At 45.5% G+C, this 22,669-nt stretch overlaps 1 protein-coding gene across 2 annotated transcripts in view; it reads left to right on the top strand.

The window, feature by feature from the left end:
* The window catches only part of neil1 (nei-like DNA glycosylase 1), a 43,565-nt gene extending 21,234 nt beyond the window's left edge, over positions 1 to 22,331 (top strand). The window contains exons 7-11 of one of the 2 annotated variants that reach the window (XM_043680619.1): positions 5,350 to 5,377; positions 12,681 to 12,757; positions 20,441 to 20,645; positions 21,526 to 21,588; positions 21,991 to 22,331. In XM_043680619.1, the coding sequence (XP_043536554.1) occupies positions 5,350 to 5,377; positions 12,681 to 12,757; positions 20,441 to 20,645; positions 21,526 to 21,588; positions 21,991 to 22,022 (405 nt within the window). In that variant the 3' untranslated portion in view covers positions 22,023 to 22,331. Of the gene's footprint in view, positions 1 to 5,349; positions 5,378 to 12,680; positions 12,758 to 20,440; positions 20,646 to 21,522; positions 21,589 to 21,990 lie in introns of both variants that reach the window. The other variant, XM_043680618.1, reaches the window with a different exon arrangement.
* The last annotated feature ends 338 nt before the right edge of the window (positions 22,332 to 22,669 follow it).

Raw genomic sequence — 22,669 nt, 5'->3', positions numbered from 1 at the left:
TCTATGCTACTTTCTCCCCACTCCCACCCCCACCCCCACCCTCCTCTCATTTGTCTCTCCACCCTTCAGGCTCTCTGCCTGTATTCCTGATGAAGGGCTTTTGCCCGAAACGTTGATTTTACTGCTCCTCGGATGCTGCCTGAACTGCTGTGCTCTTCCAGCACCACTAATCCAGAAACAGTGTGTACTATGTACAAGGTGCACTGCAGAAATTCACCAAAGATCCTCAGACAGCAGCTTCCAAACCCAAGGTCATTTTGATTTGATTTATTACCGACATGTACCGAGGTATGGTGAAAAGACACACAGCCTGTGTCTGATCCGTTCTGTGTGTCCAGTTTAATAAAGTGCTTTTATATAGCGCCTGCCACAATCTCAGGATGTTTCATAGAGGCATAGAGTCAAACAGCATGGAAACAGACTCTTTGGTCCAACCAGTGCATGCTGAACATAATCCCAAACTAGTCCCATCTGCCTGCTCCTGGTCCATATCCCTCCAAACCTTTCCTCTTCATGTACTTATCTAAATGTCTTTTAAATGTTGTAACTGTACCCACATCCACCACTTCCTCAGCAAGTTCATTTTACACTCGAACCAGCATCTGTGTTAAAAAAAAAAAGCCTCATATGTCTTTGTTAAATCTCTCTCCTCTCACCTTAAAAATGTACTCCCAAGCCTTGGAATTCCCCATGTTAGGGAAAAGACAACATACAATCAAATTCCTAGATGGGGCATGGGCATCACTGACTGGGCCAGCTTTTATTGCCCATGCCCAGTCGCCCTTGTGAGGGTGGGCGGTAAGTTGGCTTCTGCAACTGCTGTGCTGGAGGTAGACACACAATGCCCTGAGGGAAGGAGTTCCAGGATTTTGACCCAGCGACAGTGAAGGAAAGCGGGGTATTTCAAAGTCAGGGAGTTAACGTTTTGAGTCCAGCGACCCTTCATCAGAACTATTTCCAAGTCAGGCCTGTGAGTGGCTTGGAGGGGAACTTGCAACTGGTGGTGTTCCCGTGTATCTGCTGCCCTTGCCCTTCTAGATGGAAGATTTCAAAGATATCGAAGGTATAACAGTTTTTATACAGGTGCAAAGAGATTTAAGAGCAGCTTCTTCACTGCTGTTATCAAACCTTTGAGTGGATCTCTTTAACATTAATGTTGATCTCTCTCTGCAACTTCTCAGCAGCTGTAAAATGGTGTCTTGCACTCTGTACCTTTACCCTGAAGCACTTGTTTAGTACAATCTGCCTGTAAAGCATGTAAGACAACATTCTTCACCATACCTCGGTGACTGTAATAAATCAAGTCAAAATGATCTTGGGTTTGGAAGGTGCTGTCTGAGGGATCTTTGGTGAATTTCTGCAGTTCATCTTGTAGATAGTGCACATATTGGTGGTGGAGGGGGTGGATGTGATGCAAATCAAGCAGCAATTACTAGCATAGCAAGAAATTAAATACTTCTTTGAGGTGTAATCACTTGAATAATCTCGGAAACACGGCAGCCAGTTTGTGCACAGCAAGATCCAACAAACAGCGTGGTGACAACTGGGTGGACCTCCTGCTATGGAGCTGAGTGAAGGATGATTGTGACCTTGGCACTGGGTGATTTAACCCCAGTTGTCTTCAAAATATCACCCTATGGCTTTTCTTAAAAAAACTCACCTGACAGCAGCAGGCTTGGTCTCGGTTTAATGTGGGCTTCTGAAAGATGGCACCTCCAACAGTGCAGTGCTCCCTCGGCACTACACCCGGCCTCTGTCACGGGCCAACATTCCTGGACCAGGCCTCGGAGACATGACCCGGAGGCCGGGAGTGCCAACCACGGAGTGACAGAGGTAGCTCCCCCTTCAGGTGGGTGCCCATATGGTGGAGAGGCATCAGAACCAGAGAGAGCTACTAGATCCAATCATCTTGTGTGGCTCAGATACCTCTGTACCGAAGAAGACAGTCACACGAGGGCCAAGAGGTGACTCGCTATTTGTAATTTGATTAGAAGACAAAGGGTAGCCATTCAAGCCATCATGTCTGTAGTGGCCCTCTGCAAGAGCAGTGCATTTAGCCCCATTTACCCATACTTTTGCTGTGGTCGTGCAATTGTTCTCCTTATCCAGTTAATTCTCATGTGGGAGTGATTATAGAAGCTGCTTCCACTGCGTAAACTCAGTGTTTGTGTTGCTGTGGTTGTGGGTGGTGCGGTGGGTCAGTGGCTAGCACTGCTGCCTCACAGCGCCAGGTTTGATTCCAGCCTCTGTGTGGCACATTCTCCCCGTGTCTGCGTTGGTTTCCTCCCACAGTCCAAAGATGTACAGGTTAGGGCGGAATGGCCATGCTGATTTGTCCCATAGTGTCCTGTGATGTGTAGGTTAGGTGGAAATCAAAGGTTACATGGGATAGGGTAGGGTGTGGCTGGGATTCAGCGGGTTGGAGTGGATACAACGGGCCAAATTGTCTGCTTCCACATTGTAGGGATTCTGAGATCCATCTACTGGCTACATTTTTAAAAGAATTAAATGTTCTTCCTCATGTCACCTTTTGCTAATCACTTTAACGCTTCTGCCAATGGAGACAATTCCATCACCTGTGTTGTGTCCAGACCTCCTTTCTTTTGGTTTGACACTAACGATGTTGCTGGAGAGGTATATTGACTGTCCAGGGAGCCTGCTCAGTATTGTCTTCATAGGGAATGAACTGGGCCACTTGGAAAGATGGACATCCAATAGGATAAGGGACAGAGGCTAACGAGTGGGACGAGTCGCTAATAGGGGAGATGGTGGTAATGTCACTGAACTGGTAAACCAGAGGCAGAAGTGAATGCTCTGGAGGCAGGGATTCAAATCCCACTACAGCAGCAGGCGGAAATTGCTTTAATTGGGGTAACTATTACCCCCCAGCAGAGTACCCCCCTACGTTAGTATCTGTCAGAAGTCAGGGGCTTTTGAGATGCAGTCATAGCGTCCATATCTCTGAACCAGTAGACCTGGGTTCAGATTCCACTTGCTCCCAAGGTGTGCAGCTACATAATCATAAAGGTACACAGGACAGAAACAGGCCCTTCGGCCCAACCTGTCAATGCTGACCAAGTTTCCTAAACTGAGCTAGTCCCATTTGCCTGTGTTTGGTCCATATCCTCTAAACGTTTCCTATCCATGTACCTGTCCAAATGTCTTTTAAATATTGTAATTATACTCGCCTCTCCCACTTCCTCTGGCAGTGTGTTTCATACATGCTCCACTCTCCGCGTGAAAAAGTTGCCCCTCAGGTCAATTTTAAATCTCAAAGTTTGTGCCTCTAGGCACTCATCCACTGATTCAAACAAGCACATCGACCTGGACCCAATATACCGGCCACTGCAGCGGACAGCTGGAACCGACAACCGGAAGCGGCAGAGACAAACCACTACAAATGCCGGAGGAAAGATCACAGAAGCGCTTCACAGGAGGCTCCCAAGCACTGAGGATGTCACCTAGACAGGGGACAAAACGTCTGCAACACAAATTCCCAGCTCGGCAAACAGAATCACAACAATTTTAAATCTTTCCCCTCCCACTTTAAACCTATGCCCCCTAGTTTTGGACTGCCTTACCCTTGGGAAAAGACCATCCACCTTATCCATGACTGTCGATTGTATAACGTTACCCTGCAACTTCCTACATGGTAGGATAAAAAATTCCCAGCCGCTCCTTATAACTCAAATCCTCAATTCTCAGTAACATACTTGTGAATCGTTTTTTGCACTCTTTCCAATTTAATAACGTTTAAAAAAAAATCACGCAACACCAGGGATAAATTCCAACAGTTTATTTGGAAGCATCAGCTATAGTTGGACTATAACCGTGGTGATTAAAAATGTGTTGCTGGAACAGCGCAGCAGGTCAGGCCGCATCAAAGGAACAGGAGAATCGACGTTTCGGGCATATTCCTGAAGAAAATATGCCCGAAACGTCGATTCTCCTGTTCCTTTGATACTGCCTGACCTGCGCTTTTCCAGCAACAATTTTAAGCTCTGATCTCCAGCATCTGCAGTCCTCACTTTCTCCTATAACCTTGGTGTTGTGAGATTTTTAACCCCAGTCCAACACTGACACCTCCAAATCAGTTTAATAACATACTTCTTAAAGCAGGGCAATCCGAGATGTATGCAGTACTCCAAATGTGCCCTTACCAATGTCTTGTACGGCTGTAATGTGACATCCCGACTCCTATACTCAGTGCCCTTACCGATGAAGGCAAGCGTGCTAAATACCTTCTTCACCACCTTGTTTACCTGTGATGCCACTTTCAAGGAACTTTGTACCTGCATCTCTGGGTCTCTCTGTTGAATAACACTCCCCAGGGCCCTATCATTAACTGTATAAGTCCTGCTCGGGTTTGTCTTACCAAAATGCGACAACTCGCATTTATCTGTATTAAACTCCCACCTGCCGTTACTCAGCCCACTAGCCCAGTTGATCACTTCTTTACTGACCACTGTACCACCAATTTTGGTGTCATCCGCAAACTTACTATGCCTCCTATATTTCTCATCCAAAATTATTTATATAAATGAGAAACAACAGTGAACCCAGCACCAATTTTTACGGCACACTACTGTCTCTGAACATAGACTGTGAATAGAAAATATCTCGACGGTGAGCAGAGGATGAGGCACTATTCATGAAATTGCCGATAAGATCAATCTGCTAGTGTGTGGGACTGTAGGAATGCCCATTGTGTATTGACTATTAAACATAGGCTTCCAGTTGATATTAGTAGAGAATCTAGTCATGGATTTTTCAACCAATACATTGAGGTGAGAGAGCTTGCTTGCTCACTTGATTTCGAGTTCAATTAATTAACCTGAAGTTAAAAGCTAGTTTTCAGTTTCAAGATCATCATAACTATCATCAAGTGTTGTAAAACCCGTCTGGTTCAGTGATGCCCAGTAGCAAGGGAAATCTGCTATCCTTACCTGGTCTGGCCTACATATGACTTCAGATCTACAGCAACATGGGCAACTCTTAACTGAAGTGGCTGAACAAACCATCCCTTCAGGATCATGAGGCTTGGCCATGGATGGTAACCTTGCCAGAGACACCTTAAGACAGAGGTAGCTAGATTACTAAGGGGATCAAGGTTCACGGGGAGAAAGCGGGAGAATGAGGTCAAGAAACTCCTCAGCCATGATTGAATGGCGGAGCAGACTCGATGGGCTGAATGGCCTAATTTCTGCTCGTATACCTTGTGGTCTTATGATACCCAATCCGGCGAAAGAATCTGAACTAAATGACTTGTGTGGAACAGTAAGGATTTGATGGGCTGAATAACCTGTCAGTATTTTAACAAACTTCAACATCTTTGTCTGTTGATTTTAGGGAAACCCAGGACCTATGGCACCGAAAGGTGAGTATGACATTTTTTGGGGGGGGTTCATCTCAGTTTTAGACCTTTTTATTTAAAGAAAAATGTTAATAATTCATGTCATCTGAACTGGACTTTGCTGCTTTTGCTGTCGTTACTCTTTGCTTGTTGTATTGTCTAAGCATCTGCTCTCTGACCTGGCCACCCAGTGTCACTGCTCTCATACAGGGCCTGACTGCCAGGGTCTTGCTTGCCTGGTTTACTGAGTGCATTTGTAAGTTTTGCTTTAAGTCATTCAAAATCCTGAGAGTCGATGGGGAAGTAAAGAGGTCAAAAAGCCGACTTTGTTTCTGCGAGGCCTTGAAGGTTAAGGTGAGATTTGGTGGAGACTTCATAGAGATATACAGCACAGAAATGTTCTAATTCGTCCATGCTGATCAGATACCCGAAATTAATCTATTCCAATTTGCCAGCACTTGGCCCATATCCTTCTAAACCCCTCCTATTCATATACCCATTCAGATGCCTTTTAAATGTTGTAGTTGTGCCAGCCTCCACCACTTCCTCTGGCAACTTATTCCATACCTGTATCCCCCTCTGCATGAAAATGTTGCCCCTTAGGTCCCTTTTAAACCTTTCCCCTCTCACTTTAAATCTATGCCCTCTAGTTTGGGACTCCCTTATCCCAAGGAAAAGACCTTGTCTATTTACTCTATCCATGCCCCTCATGATTGTATAAACCTTTATGAGGTCACCCCACAGCCTCTAGTGCTCCAGGGAAAACAGCCCCAGCCTATTCAGCTTCTCTCTATCGCTCAAATCCTCCAACCCTGGCAACATCATTGTGAGTCTTTTCTGAGCCCTTTCAAGTTTAACGATATCCTTCCTGTAGCAAGTTAAAAATCACACAACACCAGGTTATAGTCCAACAGGTTTAATTGGAAGTGATAGTTTCGGAGCGCTGCTGTGGTGATGTGGCCTTGGGTTTCTCTTTATTCTTCGTTGCTATGGCAGCTATGTTTTTGGCAGCCATGTTTTCAGCTGCCTGAGCCCTAGTCACTACAGTTCCTTCCCTGAACCCTTCCACCTTCGTTTAACAATTAGTGCTTCCACCAGGTCACGTGTCCTTCCAAAACTATATTTTGTTTGGTAACGCTCCTGTGAAGCATAACACCAGAAGAAATAGGGACAGGAGTTGGCCATTCAGTCCCTCAAGCCTGATCCACCATTCAATAGGGGCATGGCTGATGGGACATCTCACAAGTCTATTTTCTTGCCCTTCCCCTCTAACCCTAAATCCCAGACTGATCAAGAATTTACCTCAGCCTTAAACATACCTCTGCCCTCAAGGCTGTCCATTGGCAAGGATTTCCAAAGACACTCAAACCTCTGAGAGAAGAAATTTCTTCATATCTCAGTTTTAAATTGGAATCCCTTTATTCTGAGACCTTGTCCTTTGGTCCTAGACTCTCCCATTAGGAGAAACATCCTCTCAGTATTGACCATGCCAAGCCCCTTCAGAATCTTATATGTTTCAATGAGATCACATCTTATCCTTCTAAACCCCAGTGAGCAGAGTTCCAAGGAGACATTTCATTAAGACAGTCCCACCATCCTAGTGAATCTTCTCTTACCACTGTAACACCCCATCCTGTTCCTTGGCCATCATCCCTGCCTCAGGCTTGCTGCAGTGCTCCAGCGAACTCAGCGTAAGCTGGAAGAACAGCACCTCATTTTCCACTTTGGGGACCCTGCAGCCTTCAGGTTTCATTATCGAGTTCAACAGCCTTAGGGCTTGAACTCTCCCATGTTCTTACCCGAACCCCCACACACCAGGCCTTGTTATCATGCAGTCTACCATTACGCACAACCCGCTGTTAGCCACTAACTGTCTCCATTAGCATCTATTTACCCTCCCAGACAGATCCACTCCTTTTTCTGTCCAACTGTTCTTCTCTCTCTTTGGGCTCTATCTCAACCATCATTTACTCCTTACCCCTCCCCTCCACCCTACCTTCTGCATATAAACCAACATTTTCCTACCTACCCTCATTTCTGAGGAAGGGTCACTCAACCCGAAACGTTAATTCTGATTTCTCTTCACCGATGAGCTCTTCCAGCAATTTCTGTTTCTGTATCAGATTTCGAGCGTCCACAATTCTTTCAGTTTTTACATATTTGTAAGTTATCATTGTTCTCAATTCAGAAGTACTCTAAGACAAAAAAAGTAACTTAAGGGAAGCAGGTAAAAGGAAGAGCTGCTTCCTTAGTCCCTATGAAAGTGATAGCTGTGTCTCAATAGATAGTGTTCTTGCCTCTTTACCCTCTCCACCCTCTCAATCTCCGCTCCATCGATGTGGATAGGGGTGTGGCCTTCTTTTTTTCTGAAGTCAATGATCAGTAATTTAGTTTTGCCAACATTGAGCGAGAGGAAATTTTTCTCTAGGTGAGGGGAGTCCGAAACTAGACGGCATAATTTTAAGGTGAGAGGAGAAAGATTTAAAAGGGACCTGAGGGGCAATGTTTTCACACAGTGGTTCGTGTGTGGAATGAGCTGCCAGAGGAAGTGGTAGATACAGGTACAGTTACAATATTTAAAAGACATTTGGATAAGTATATGAATAGGAAAGGTTTGAAGGGATGTGGGACAAATGCAGACAAATGGGACAAGTTTAGTTTGGGAAACTTGGCGTGGACGAGTTGGACCTAAGGGTCTATTGCTGTGCTGTGTGTGACTCTAAGACTTTAAACTGCTGTGCTGTCTTCTCTCTCTGGCCAGGATGTAAGGGATGCAGCATGTGACAATAAACTTGTGCATTCACCACTGTATTATCATCTTCATAGTGCTCTGTTATAAATGAATCTGGAATGAAGAGTCTAATGATGACCATGAAACTGTTGCTGATTGTTGGGAAAAAACTCCATCTGGTTCAGTAATGTCATTCAGGGAAGGAAACTGCCATCCTTAACTGGTCTGACCTACATGTAACTCTAGACCCACAGCAAGGTTGACTCTTAACTTGTGGTTAGCACTGCAGCCTCACAGCACCAGGGACCTGGGTTCGATTCCAGCCCTAGGCGACCTAATGGATTTTGCACATTCTCCCCGTGTTTGCGGGGGTTTCCTCCGGGTGCTCCGGTTTCCTCCCACAGTCCAAAGGTGTGCAGGTTAGGGTGAATAGGCCGTGCTATATTGCCCGTAGTGTTAGGTGCATTAGTCAGAGGGAAATGTAGGGTAGGGGAATGGGTCTAGGTGGGTTACTCTTAGGACGGTCAGTGTGGACTTGTTGGGCCAAAGGGCCTGATTCCATACTGCGATCTAATCTTAACGGCGCTCTGGGCAATTAGGGATGGGCAATAAATGTTAGTCTTTCCAGCAATGCCCACATGCCATGAACGAATAAAAAATATAATGTTCTGAGATGATGGCGTAATGTCATTGGCCCAGTAATTCATGTGTAGGCATGAATTTAAATCCCACCACCACACCATGGGTATTTAACTCCAGTGAACAAAATCTGGAATTGAAAGGCAATCTCTGTTACAGTGTCCATTAAACAGTGAATCATAAATACCCTCTAGGGAGGTAAATTCCATATATTCTTGAATAGTAGTTGATCTCATGTAAAAGTCAAGCCCCTAATTTTGGCCAAATAGCCTGGGATTTTCCATATATCTCGTGTAAAGGTCCGACCTTAGTTCTTCACAGATAACACATCGACGTTTATGAGTCAGTGTACCGGCCATCACATCCCGTTCCACATTTCCTGTCTGCTGGTTGTTCCACTGTTCTCCCAGCCTTCCAGTCCGATGGCTGTTGTGTTCTGCTCTGGGTTTTCAGAATTACCCTAATTGCGATCAGTTGGGCTTCTGCTAATGCTACGGTATGAATTATGATGGGTGTGAATTTCAGCCCCTCAAAACTAGTTTCCATGTAATAGTCGACCCCGTACATTTAACCTTAAGAAGCAGAGAAAAAAAATCAACTATTTCTTGAGTATTTATGGTATGCTGCCCCTAGCACACTGAATTGTGGGTAAGTCTTAAGCGCCCTCTGAAACGGTCGAACAGGCTGCTCAGTTCAAGAGCAATTAGGGACAGGTAACACACACTGGCTTTGCTAATACTATGCACGTGGCATCCCCCTCAAATACCTAAAATAAAGACTCCACTTTGGATTCTCTGAATGACATTGTCCTGCAGTGAACTCCTCACTGACTCCAATTCAATTGTTCAGCAGCATTCTCTGAAGACGAAACCTCAAAATAAATTTTAAGATTGCACCTTTTATTTGTAGTGTTGCACTAGCCTTGAATAAAAAGTTTTTTGCCTTCTCCAGAGCTCAACCTAAGCAAGACCTCCTCTTTTGACTTAACCCATTGTAACATTTGGGACTTGACGCTGTGTTCAGGCATTTTAATGTGGAGGTGCTGGTGTTGGACTGTTGAAGTCACGCAACACCAGGTTATAGTCCAACAGGTTTATTTAAAGTCACAAGGTTTCAGGTTTCCTGACTTCCCCACCTCCCCCCGACCTTATCCCAGATCCAACCGTCCAACTCGGCACTGCCCTCATCATCTGATCTACCTGTCCATCTTCCTTCCCACCTATCCTCTCCACCCTCTGGTCCAACCTATCACAATTACCCCCACCTCCACCTGCCCATCGTATTCTCAGCTACCCTCCACTCCACCCCACCCTCCTATTTATCTCTCCACTTCCCCCACATTTCTGATGAAGGGCTTATGCCCGAAATGTCGACTCTCCTGCTCCTTGGATGCTGCCTGACCTGCTGTGCTTTTCCAACACCATAAGTTTCGACTCTGACTCTCCAGCACCTGCAGTCCTCACTTTCTCCTATAACTTGGTGTCGTGTGACGTCTGACTTTGTCAATAGTTTTACACCTTAACCCCCCGCCCCTTTAGTTTACTGTTTCATTTTCTTGTTCTCTCACTTAAATTCAGAACAGCTTTTAACCATTTCATCCCTCCTGCCAGCTGCCCTATTCCCCTTTGTTCATGTTCTGAGGGCAACTCAGTGGCTCAGTGGTTAGCACTGCTACCTCATAGCATCAGGGACCCGGGTCCGATTCCAGCCTTCGGCGACAGTCTGTGGGGAGTTTGCACATTCTCCCCGTGTCTGCGTGCGTTTCCTCTGGTTGTTCTGGTTTCCTCCCACAATTCAAACATGCGCAGGTCAGGTGAATTGGCCATGCTTAATTTGCTCATAGTGTTCAGGGATGTGTAAGTTAGGTGCATTAGTCAGGGGTAAATGTAGAGTAATAGGGTAGGGGAAATGGGTCTGGGTGGGATACTCTTTGGAGGGTCGGTGTGGACTTGTTGGGCTGAAGGGCCTGTTTCCACACTGTAGGGATTCTAGGATTCCAACAGTCTGTGTTTTGTCTCAGAATCTCGCCTGGATCTTGACAGAAGGTCTCTCTCTCTCCCTCTCGCTCTCCGTCTCGTTCTCTCTCTCGCTCCATTACGCTCTCTCTCTCTCTCTCTCATGCTGTCTCTCGTCCCCTCTCCACCTCACTCGCTCGCTCGCTCTCCTCAGAGGCAGGCTGACCTTTCTCCTGCGTTTTCCACTTTCATACGAGCAAAATACTGTGGGTGCTGGGAATCTTGAAATGCAGGCAGAGAATGCTGGAGAAACTCAGCTGGTCTGACGTCATTGGTGGAGAGAGAAGGAAAGTCAGCATTTCAGGGCTTTCATTGGAATTAATGTAGGAGTAACATGAGGGACGACTTGATTATCCACCAACTCCTCTTCGTGAGAAGGTTCACACGGTCACTCCCGGGTCTAGAGGGATTCTGTTCGGAGGAGAGGTTGAGTAGGTTGGGCCTTAATTCATTGGAGCTTAGAAGAATGAGAGGTGACCTTATTGGAAGATTCTTAGGCGATTTGACAGAGGTAGATGTGGAGAGGCTAGAGTCTTAGAGATGTACAGCACGGAAACGGACCCTTCAGTCCAACTTGTCCGTGCTGACCAGATATCCTGAATGAATCTCATCCTGTTTGCCTATATGTAGCCCATATCCCTCTAAACCCTTCCTATTCATATACCCATCCAGATGCCTTTTAAATGCTGTAATTGTACCAGCCTCCACCACTTCCTCTGGCAGCTCATTCCATACACGTACCACCCTCTGTGTGAAAAGGTTGCCTCTTAAGTCCCCTCTCACTCTAAACCAATTCCCTCTAGTTCTGGATTCCCCCACCCCAGGGAAAAGACTATTTACCCTATCCATGCCCCTCATGATTCTATAAACCTCTATAAGCTCATCCCTCCGCCTCAGACTCTCCAGGGAAAACAGCCCCAGCCTTTCCAGCCTCTCCTTTTAGCTCAAACCCTCCAAACCCCTCTCCCCCTGCCTTTGGAAGAGTCTGGCACCAGAGCGTGTAAGCTCAGAGTGACGGGTTGCACCATTCAGGCGGAGATGGGGAGGAATTTCTCAGGGTAGTGACTGTGAGGAATTCCATGTTGCAGAGGACTGTCGAGGCTGGGTCATCAGTATATTCAAGGCTGCGTTAGATTTCTAATCAGTCAGGGGAAATCGAGGGTTTTGGGGAAAGGGCAGGAAAGTGGAGATGAGAATTATCAGATCAGTTGCAATCTCTTTGAATAGTGGAGGAATCTTGATCATAGAATCCCCTACAGTGTGGAAGCAGGCCATTCAGCCCATCGAGTCCACACCGACCTTCTGAAGAGCATCCCACCCACAACCCACCCCCTACCCCTGTAACCCTGCATTTCCTATGGCTAACCCACCTAACCTGCATATCTCTGTGACAATTAACCATGGCTAATCCACCATAACCTGCACACCTTTGGACTGTGGGAGGAAACCCATGCAGACATGGGAAGAATGTGCAAACTCTGCACAGACAGTCGCCCAAGGGTGGAGTCGAACCCTCAGTGTCACTGGCGCAGTGAGGCAGCAGTGCTAACCATTGAGCCACGGTGCAGCCCAATTGACGTGGGCTGAATGGCCTCCCTCTGCTCCAGCTTGGTGTGAGCATCAGTGCAGTGGGTGACTGTGTAAGGCAAGTATCTTAGGAGGAAGTGAGGACAGCAGATGCTGGAGAATCAGAGTGGAAAAGCTTGGTGCTGGAAAAGCACAGCGGGTCAGGCAGCATCCAAGGAGCAGGAAGGGCTCCTCCCTGAAACGTCGGCTCTCCTGCTCCTTGGATGCTGCCTGACCCGCTGTGACTTTTCCAGTGCCAGCCTTTATCAAGGTAAGTATTTTATCAAAGATTGTGGGGCTCCGCAGTTTTTATTTTTTTGCCGTTGCAGTTCTTTTTTCTTGAAACCAAATCATCCCCAATCACTGTCTCTTGAAGGATCCAAGACTCCCAAGCCCAAATCCCGGGGCAGAAAGACAACGGATGGAGATGGGAAGAAGACATCCACATCTGAGGTGAGGTTCCCTCAGCGACCAGAGAACGAGTGGCTGAGCCCAGCCGTGTGAATGTGCTGAGTGTTTGCACGAAAGTTACTGAATAATCTGTGAGAGGTTAGAGGAGAGGCTGAATAGGCTGGAGCTGTTTTCCCTGGAGCCTTAGAGGCTGAGAGGTGACCTTATAGCGGTTTATAGAATCACGAGGGGCATGGGTGAAAGGGTCTGAGGAAGGGTCACTGCACCTGAAATGTGCTTTCTCTCCAGGGATGCTGCTGACCTGCTGAGCTTTTCCAGCAATTTCTGGTTTTGTTTTTAATTTGTTTGGATGTACCTTGCTGTGCATTCCCAGAATTTTCCCCTTTTTGCTGTTAGTCGTGTGTCCGAGGTTTGCGCTACCCTTTTGACATCTACAGTTTAAAGAGGAACTGGTTTACTGATCAGGCCATACCTGGCCCCGATTCACCTCCAGATGCCCTATAATTGTGTCTGTGGTGGTGCATTTGCCTGTGACCCAGAGGTTTGTGCATCCGAGCCCCAGTAAAAAGCAAACAATCTCGACTAAACATTCCATTGTAATACTGAGGGAGTGCAGCATTGCCAGAGATACTGTCCATGCAGTTAGATGTTAAACTTGCTATCCCCTCAGGTGGATGTTAAAGACCCCCATATGGTGCTGGTCTGGATTAAAAACAGAACTTTCCTGTTTCATATTTATCCCCCCGACCCATCCCTGGTCATCTTTGTCATTATTCTCTGTGGGAACTTGCTTTTTGCAAAGCAAATGTTGCATTTTCCACGTTACAACCATTGCCAGACATTTAGAAAGGAATTAATTGTTTGGAAGGCTTTTGGGACGTGGGAAGTCCACATGAAAGTTAAAAGTCACACCACACCAGGTTATAATCCAGCAGGTTTATTTGGAATAACTAGCTTTCGGAGCGCTGCCCCTTCATCAGGTTGTTGTCAGAGCTCCGAAAGCTAGTGCTTCCAAATAAACCTATTGGATATAACCTGGCGTTGTGTGATTTTTTTAACTTTGTCCACCCCAGTCCAACACCAGCAACTCCAAATCAGAAATGAAAGTTTTATTTTTAAAAAGAAAAAGGTCGTCAAAGTTTGGCATCGGAATTAAGGATTGACTTTGGGATTTTAGGGAAATGAAACTTGTTGGCAAGGTTCTGAGATTGAACTGGTTTTCAGAGTCAAACTCTCTACTTCCCACTTTTGTGGAAAAGTCAAGATTTTAAAAACCTGTTTGTCACGGGTTAGGGCTCTTTGAATGTTGAATGTGTCAGATGCCCTCTGGTGGCAGGGAGGCTTTGTGAATTTAAACACTTTTATACCTAATTATTAGAGGGAATCACGTATTGTAAAACAGACCCCATTATTTGTTCAATGCTCTGAACTATGTGGTGGTGCAATGAAATCTAGCAGGGTGTGGGCCATGATATCTAGATTGGAGTTTCTAAAAGAAATTTTTCTTTAGCTGTACGTTTGAGTGATGTGTCAACAAGTTTAAGTTACTGTGATACTACGCAAAGTTCCAACAATATTTTCTTTTTAAGAAAAGGAAAAACTAACCAGTGTTTACAATCCCGGTCAGCAATTTCTTCCTCTCTGCATCTCGAGATACACAAGGCAGCTGAACCACATCCTTGCAGTCTGTTTTCCAGAGCTTATTTTCCCTGGAATGGGTCACAAATTGAGAGTGAGATGGAACACTCTCCACTTGTCTGAATGAATTGAATTGAAATAGCTAAATTGTCACGAGTACCGTGAAAGGTTTTCAAGTTACCACTGTCACCTCTATCTCGGGTTCAAAATCTAGGGATGGAATCTGGGTGCAAGGCAGCAAAATAAGGAAAACTAAGTTTAAAAAGTTAAACATTACAGTCCTTCTTACTAAAAAGTAGAAAAATAAAGAAACTCAGTGAACAGTTCAACACCATGTGGTTAGCACTGCTGCCTCACAGTGCCAGGGACCTGGATTCGATTCCACCCTCGCGTGACTGTCTGTGTGGATTTTGCACATTCTCCCCGTGTCTGTGTGGGTTTCCTCCAGGTGCTCTGGTTTCTTCCCACAGTCCAAAGATGTGCAGGTTTGGTGGATTGGCCATGCTAAATTGCCCCATCGTGTCCAGGGATGTGTAGACTAGGTACGTCAGTCTGGAGAAATGTAAAGTGATAGGGTAAGGAAATGGGTCTGGGGGGGTTACCCTTCAGAGGGTTGGTGTGGACTTGATGGGCCAAATGGCTGTTTCCACACTTTAGGGATTCCATGATTCAACCACAGTCCCTAAGCGCTTGGCCACGCTGGGCTCTACTACCTCTACTCTGGGCTTAAACTCACTCCCAACTCAGCAGCAGCTACCTGCTTTGTCATTTGACTGGGAAATAGGTGCCGATTCCATTAGAATTCCAGCCAATCCAGGGGGACTGGCTGACATATCTCAGAGGACTGTCGAGTTGGGGGGGGCGGAGATCATAGAAAACGTGGAGCAAAGCCACGGTGGGCATAAGGGTGAGACTGTCTTTAAATTTGTTCAGAGGCTGAGGATGTCACCAGCATTTATTGCCCATCCCTAATTGCCCAGAGGGCAGTTAAGAGTCAACCACATTGCTGTAGTTCTGGAATCACATGTAGGCCAGACCAGGTAAGGATGGCAGTTTCCTTCCCGAAAGGACATTAGTGACCCAGATGGGTTTTTCCCAACAATCGATTCCCGGTCACCATTAGACTCTTATTTCCAGATTTTACTGGGTTCAAATTCCACCATGTGCCGTGACGGGATTCGAACCCAGGTTCTCCAGCATGTTACCTGGGGCTCTGGATCAACAGCTGAGCGATAATGCCACTAGGCCGTTGCCTCCCATGAAAATTTTAAAATGGTGCAGCTCCAAGCTTGAGAAGCTCGGCACCATCCAGGCGAAAGCAGCCGTTTCATTGGCCCCTTGAACATCCTCTCCCTCCGCCATTAATGTTCAGTGTGTGCCATCTACAAGATGCCCTGCAGCAGCTCCCTAAGGCTCATTCGACAACCCCTTCCAAACCTACAGTCTCCACCACCAAGAAAGAAAAGGGCATCAGATGCAAATGGAGCTCTGCCAACTGCAGGTTCCACTCTAAGTCACACATTGTGCTGACATGGAAATATTTCGCTGTTCCTCAGTGTCGCGAGATCAGAATCCTGGAATTCCTTCCCTAACAGCACTGTGGGTGGACCTACAGCACATGGACTGCAGCGGTTCGAGTAAATACCTCACCATGGCGGTAACAGAGTAACTGCTACTGGGATGTGGTCACAAAAGGAGGTTGCCAAGAGTCCTTCTTTCTCCTGTTTTAAATAAACCAAATATCTAATCTCAGGCATGTTAGGATTGACAGTCTCCTAAGGGTCTCCGTCATAGAAAATCAAAATTTGGAAGGGAATATAGAGTAACCTCAATTATCCAGCATTCGATCATCCGAATGTTGGATTATCCAGCAAGACCGCAAGGTCCCGATGTATGGTTAAACTGTGCTATCCGGCATTCGATTATCCAGAATTCGATTAACTGAAACAAATACTCCCCACCAGTGTCCTTCAGATAATCGAGGTTCCTCTGTAAGTCAATTTATATTAAAATATCATGGTGAGGATTGATCCAGTTCACCCCCCCCCCCATGGTTCCCATTGATGGTGGGTGGTCCGAAGCCTTAAATTAATCTTTCACCAGAGACTTTAGCTTTCACAAACCCCAGTCCAAAGCAAATGTAGCTGTCTAGGAGACTGTCCCACTCTTACTACCTGCCATGGCCATATGTCAGAAGGATTTACAGCTTAAAAATCAACTCATTTAGCTCCATTATGAAAGCAGTTTCTTCAGCTTTTAAGTACTGGAGAGTCATGCATCATAGAAACAGACCCTTCGGTCCAACCAGTCCATGCCGACATTAATACCAAATCAAACTAGTCCCACCTGCCTTCACTTGTCCCATATCCCTCCAAACATTTCTTATTGATGTACTTTTCCAAATGTTGTTTAAATGTTGTAATCATCCCTGTACCTGCCACTACTTCTGGCAGTTCATTCCACACATGAACCACTCTTTATGTAAAAAAAAATACCCCTCATGTCTTTTTTTTAAATCTCTCTCCTCTTGCCTTGAAAATGTGCCCCCCTGATCTTGAAATCCCCCACCCTAGGGAAAAGACAGCTACCATTAACCCTGTCTATCCCCCTCATGATTTTATAAATCTCTATATGGTCACCTCTCAACCTCTGATGCTCTGGCGAAAATGTTCCAACCTTTCTTTGTAACTCCAACCTTCCATACCTGGCAACATCCTGGTAAATCTGCCTGAACCCTCTCCAGCTTAATAATATCCTTCCTATAACTGGGAGACCAGAGAGGCCTCACCAATGTCCTGTACAACCTCAACATGACTTTCCAATTCAAACTCAGCTCTTCTGGAATAGAGACATTGACACTACTCCCTGCACTTTGGAACCTCTCCAACAATGGGGCTTTACTGTTTTGCTACTGTTACCCATGTTAGAAAATATTTAATTGGTTTGCTCCTTGCCATACAAAAAATAAGGCCACTTGCCCCGTCAAGCCTGCTTTGCCATTAAATAAAATCGTGGCTCATCTGATTGTAATCCTAGCTCTACATTCCTGTAGACCCCTAATAATCTTTCAACCCCTCCGTCGTCAAGAATCTATCTACCTCTGCCTTAAAAACATTGCAAAGATTCTGCCTTCGCTTCCCTTTTGAGGAAGGGAATTTCAAAATGGAGGCCACGGCCGAGTGCTATTATTGCTACTCTATTAATCCAGAATCTCAGCTAATGTCCTGGGTTTAATCCTGCCGTGATAGAATTAAAACACAGTTTTTAAAAATCCGGAATTACGAGTCTAATGGTGATCATGAAAGTATTATCAATTGTCAGGAAAAATCCATCTAGTTCACTAATGTCCTCTAGGGAAGGAAGCTGCCATCCTTACCTGGTCTGGCCTATGTGTGACCCCAGACCCACAGCAATGTGGTTGGTTTTTAACTGCCCTCTGGGCAATTAAGGATGGGCAATAAATGACGGTCTGGCCAGGCATACCCTCATCCTGTGAATAAAAAGAAGTTTTGCAACCATCAGCTAAACAATTCCCTCACCTCTCTCTTAAATGGGCGACCCCTTACTTTTAACTCCTAGTCAACAAAGAATCATCATAGAATCCCTACAGCGTTGAAACCGGCCATTCGGCCCAACAAGTCCACACCGACCCTCTGAAGAGTATCCCACCCAGACCCATTCCCTTACCCTATTACTCTACATTTCCCCTGACTAATGCACCTAACCTACACATCCCTGGACACCATGGCGTGGCCAGTTCACCTGACCTGCACATCTTTGGACTGTGGGAGGGAACCGGAGCACCCGGAGGAAACCCACGCAGACACGGGGAGAATGTGTGAACTCCACACAGACAATCGCCTGAGGCTGTCCTAGATTCCGCTAACAATTGTAACACAAGATTTCAAAGGATGGCTTCTGTCTTCCCAACTCCCCACAGCCCTTGGTTCTGAAAATGGTTAGGGCGACTTTATACAAGATGTATGAAAAAGTGCTTTTTCTTTTTTTAAAAAAAAAAGCAAATCAAAACCTGAATGGGGCTGATATTTGAGTGATTGACTCTTGCTTGAAAGTTTATGCAGTATTCCAGTTTCTCAATCCTGGCGCGTCTGCTCAGGGGGATCCTGTATGTGTGGGGAATGAGTGACTCCATCTTTTACTTGTGGTTTCTGCTTTGGATGCTACAAATATTTCACACTGCTCACACTGCTAATGGCTCCCAGATATGCTGCTGATGGAGCCAGGTTCATTAACAAAACATGTTTGTAAATATGTTTTAGCCCCCAAAAATAGTCTCAGTGGCTAGTGAAAGTTTATTTAACTCTCTTTTGTGCTGTTGAAAATTTAATGCGGTCTTCTTAACACATTTTTAAAATGGGCCACAGCTATCATTTGCAAGGTTGGTGTTTGTTGCCTAGTTTCTTAGCATTATTAACGCGGTTGGAATTATGGGATAGGGCAGTGTGGATTGGAATCAACTAGATTAGAGCGCTGCTGGAAAAGCACAGCAGGTCAGGCAGCATCCGAGGAGCAGGAAAATCGACGTTTCGGGCAAAAGCCTTTTTCCAGCACCACTCTCACCTAGACAGTGTGGATTGGAAACAGAGTCTAGTGTTTCATGGTTGCTTTTCCAAGGGCAGAGAGTCACCCTAACGCTATTTTACAGCACGGAAACAGACCCTTCACTCCAACTCATCCATGCCGACCAGATATCCTAAATTAATCTAGCCCCATTTGCCAGCACTTGGCCTGTAGTCCTCTTAAACCCTTCCTATTCATATACTCATCCAGATGCCTTTTAAATGTTGTAATTGTACCAGCCTCCACCACTTTCTGTTTCCATTCACGTACCACCCCCTGCGTGAAAAGATTGCCCCTTAGGTCCCTTTTAAATCTTTCCCCTCTCACCTTAAATCTATGTCCTTTAGTTTTGGACTCCCTTCCCTTGAAAAAAGATTGTGGGTTACTTTTAAAAATCTCTATCTATACCCCTCATGATTTTATAAACCTCTATAAGGTCACCTCTCAGCCTCTGAGGTTCCAGAGAAAATAGCCTCAGCCTATTCAGCCTCTCCCTGTAGCCCTCCAACCCTGTCAACAAATGCTTGCTGCACATTTTCAACTTTAACAGCATCGTTTCTGTAGTGGGGAGACCAGAATTGAATGCAGTATTCCAAATAATGTTTTTGTAGTGATATTTGTATCAGCACTGGTCTTTTGGAGCACCATAATATCCTGGACCTGAACTCGAATATACAACGTATAGATATTATGAGTCATGGAGTCATACTGCAGGGAAATAGACCCTTCGGTCCAACTTGTCCATGGCAAATTTCCCAAACTAAACTAGTCCCATTTGCCTCCCATATCTCCGTAATCCTTTCCTATTCACATACCTGTCTAAACGTCTCTTAAACGTTGGAACTGTACTCACATCAAATTTGCAGATGACACAAAACACAAATTTAATGAAAAATGAGGAGCTCTTAACAATCTTTCGAAGGACATTAACAAACTGGGGAACTGGGCTCCAAATTAAAACAGCAGTTCAGGCAGCATCCAACGAGCAGCGAAATCGACGTTTCGGGCAAAAGCCCTTCATCAGGAATAAAGGGCTTTATTCCCATCAGGAATAAAGGGCTTTATTCCTGATGGGAATAAAGCCCTTTATTCCTGATGAAGGGCTTTTGCCTGAAACGTCGATTTTGCCTGTCCTCGGATGCTGCCTGAACTGCTGTGCTCTTCCAGCACCACTGATCCAGAATCTGGTTTCCAGCATCTGCAGTCATTGTTTTTACTTCCAAACTAAAACATAACAATCTGAAACAAATGCAGAAAAGTGCTGGAGAAACTCAGCAGGTCTGGCAGCGTCTGTGGAGAGAGAAATAGAGTTAATATTTCGAGTCCAGCGGCAAAATTCCAAACAGGTCACTGGATTTGAAACGTTAACTCGGTTTCTCTCTCCACAGATGCTGCCAGACCCTGCTGAGTTTCTCCAGCAATTCCTGATCCAGTTCAGATTTCCGGCAACTGCGGCATTTTTTTGTTTCGGTTCACCGTTGAGCGCCGTTTATGTTTCGTCACTAGGACTCCGAATCGAGCAAAGGGAGGGTGAAATCGGAGCAGCGGAGAACCTGCAGAGTCCCCGCGGATCCTTCCCGGAAGAGGGGCCGGAGTCGCAAGGCGGATAGAGGGCAGACTGCCGAGACAGTACAGGCTAGGGAGGGAACCAGGAAAAAGGCCGCTCGGCGTGGGAAGAGTTCGGAAGCCAAATCCCCGGAGGCTCCGGCAGGTAATGAGGCAAACTGTCAGCTGTCCGACAGAAAAGCAGGTTGGGAAATTCCGGAACAATAGCCAGGAACAGTGGGCGACTAGCTTCTCCGGGAAATCTCTCAAATGCAAGAGATTAAACTCAAATTTGTTTGAGTGCCTAAGCCAGCCTTTATTGCTGATCCCTAAAGGGACCTGGGTTTGATTTCAGCCTCGGGCAACTGTGGTGCTCCTGTTTCCTCCCACAGTCCAAAGATGTACAGGTCAGTGCTGTATTAGAATTGGCTGTGCTAAATTGCCCATAGTGTTCAGGGATGTGTAGGTTAGGTGCGTTAGTCAGGGATAAATGTAGACTAATAGGGTAGAGGAAGGGTCTGAGTGGGATAGTATTTGGAGGGTCTGTGTGGACTTGTTAGGCCAAATGGCCTGTTTGCTGTAAAAATTCTATGAATCCACTATCAATTGTCAGGAAAAACCCATCTGGCTCACTAATGCCCTTTAGGAAAGGAATCTGCCATCCTTACCTGGTCTGGCCCACATGTGACTCCAGTCCCACAGCAATGTGGTTGACTCTTAATAAATGCTGGCCTAGCCAGCAAAGTCCTCATCCCATTAAAAAAATGAATTTTCAAATATCCCCTTAAGGCAGTTGATAATGGCATTTAAATTTAATTAATAAAACCTAGAATCGGTGAATACGAGGGAGCATGGATCTGTTAGGGTGAAGGGCTGGTTCGAAGGCTGTGATGCTTGAAAAGCACAGCAGGTCAGGCAGCATCCGAAGAGCAGGGGAGGTGATGTTTCAGGCATAAGCCCTTCATCAGGAAGGGCTGTTTCCATGGTGTAGCCCTCTATGACTCTATTGTGCGAATTCATTGTTCTCGCTCTCTCTCTGTCAGCAGAATCTGAAAACCTAAACAAACGACCAAGGAAAACTAGGACCAAATCGAGGAAGCAGGCCTCAGGCTCTCTTGTAAAATCAATGCTGGCCTAGCCAGCAATGTCCTCATCCCATTAAAAAAATGAATTTTCAAATATCCCCTTAAGGCAGTTGATAATGGCATTTAAATTTAATTAATAAAACCTAGAATCGGTGAATACGAAGGAGCATGGATCTGTTAGGGTGAAGGGCTGGTTCGAAAACTGTGGTGCTTGAAAAGCACAGCAGGTCAGGCAGCATCCGAAGAGCAGGGGAGGTGATGTTTCGGGCATAAGGCCTTCATCAGGAAAGGCTGTTTCCATGGTGTAGCTCTCTATGACTCTATTGTGCGAATTCATTGTTCTCGCTCTCTCTCTGTCAGCAGAATCTGAAAACCTAAACAAACGACCAAGGAAAACTAGGACCAAATCGAGGAAGCAGGCCTCAGGCTCTCTTGTAAAATCGGAATCTTTGGATTAGAGTGGTTTTATTAAGCAACAGATATATATAAGATTGAATAAGGATGTGCAGAGAAAGCAGATCGTATCAGCAAGCAGTGCAGAAGTTAATTTGCACCGTTGTCTGTAGGGATATGTTCCCCAGGAGATGACAATTCCTGATATTTCTGGTTTCCAGGCAACCTGTCCTACCCATTCACTGCTCCCTGTACCCACTTTGGAATACATCGAGTGAACCTTGTTAAACAATGTGATTTTTAAAAAAAATTCATTCTATTTTTTAAATGAAGGTCTAGTTTTATTTTTAACTGGAATAAATTCTCATCCGTGTTTTAATGAAAAAGTGTGGTCATGTTTCTAAAGTTAATATGCAAAACATTTGTTACTAACCACTTCAGGAGTTTGTCAGAACTTAGCCACATCTTAGAAAAGAAAAGATGGTTTATTGTAAGGGGAATAGAATATAAAATGTAGAAGGATTACTACAGATGTAGAGAAGAAGAAATAGGAGCAAGAGTAGTCCATTTGGCCCCTCAAGGCTGCCCTATCATTCTAAAGGATCGTTGCTGGCCTGCCCTGGGCCTGAACTCTCTTATAACACCATCACGGTGGCTCAGTGGTTAGCACTGTTGCCCCGCAGGGCCAAGAACCCAGGTTCGATTCCAGCGT

Source organism: Chiloscyllium plagiosum, chromosome 40 (assembly GCF_004010195.1).
Source record: "Chiloscyllium plagiosum isolate BGI_BamShark_2017 chromosome 40, ASM401019v2, whole genome shotgun sequence".
Lineage (NCBI taxonomy): Eukaryota > Metazoa > Chordata > Chondrichthyes > Orectolobiformes > Hemiscylliidae > Chiloscyllium > Chiloscyllium plagiosum.
This window is presented reverse-complemented; position numbering and strand designations above follow the sequence as displayed.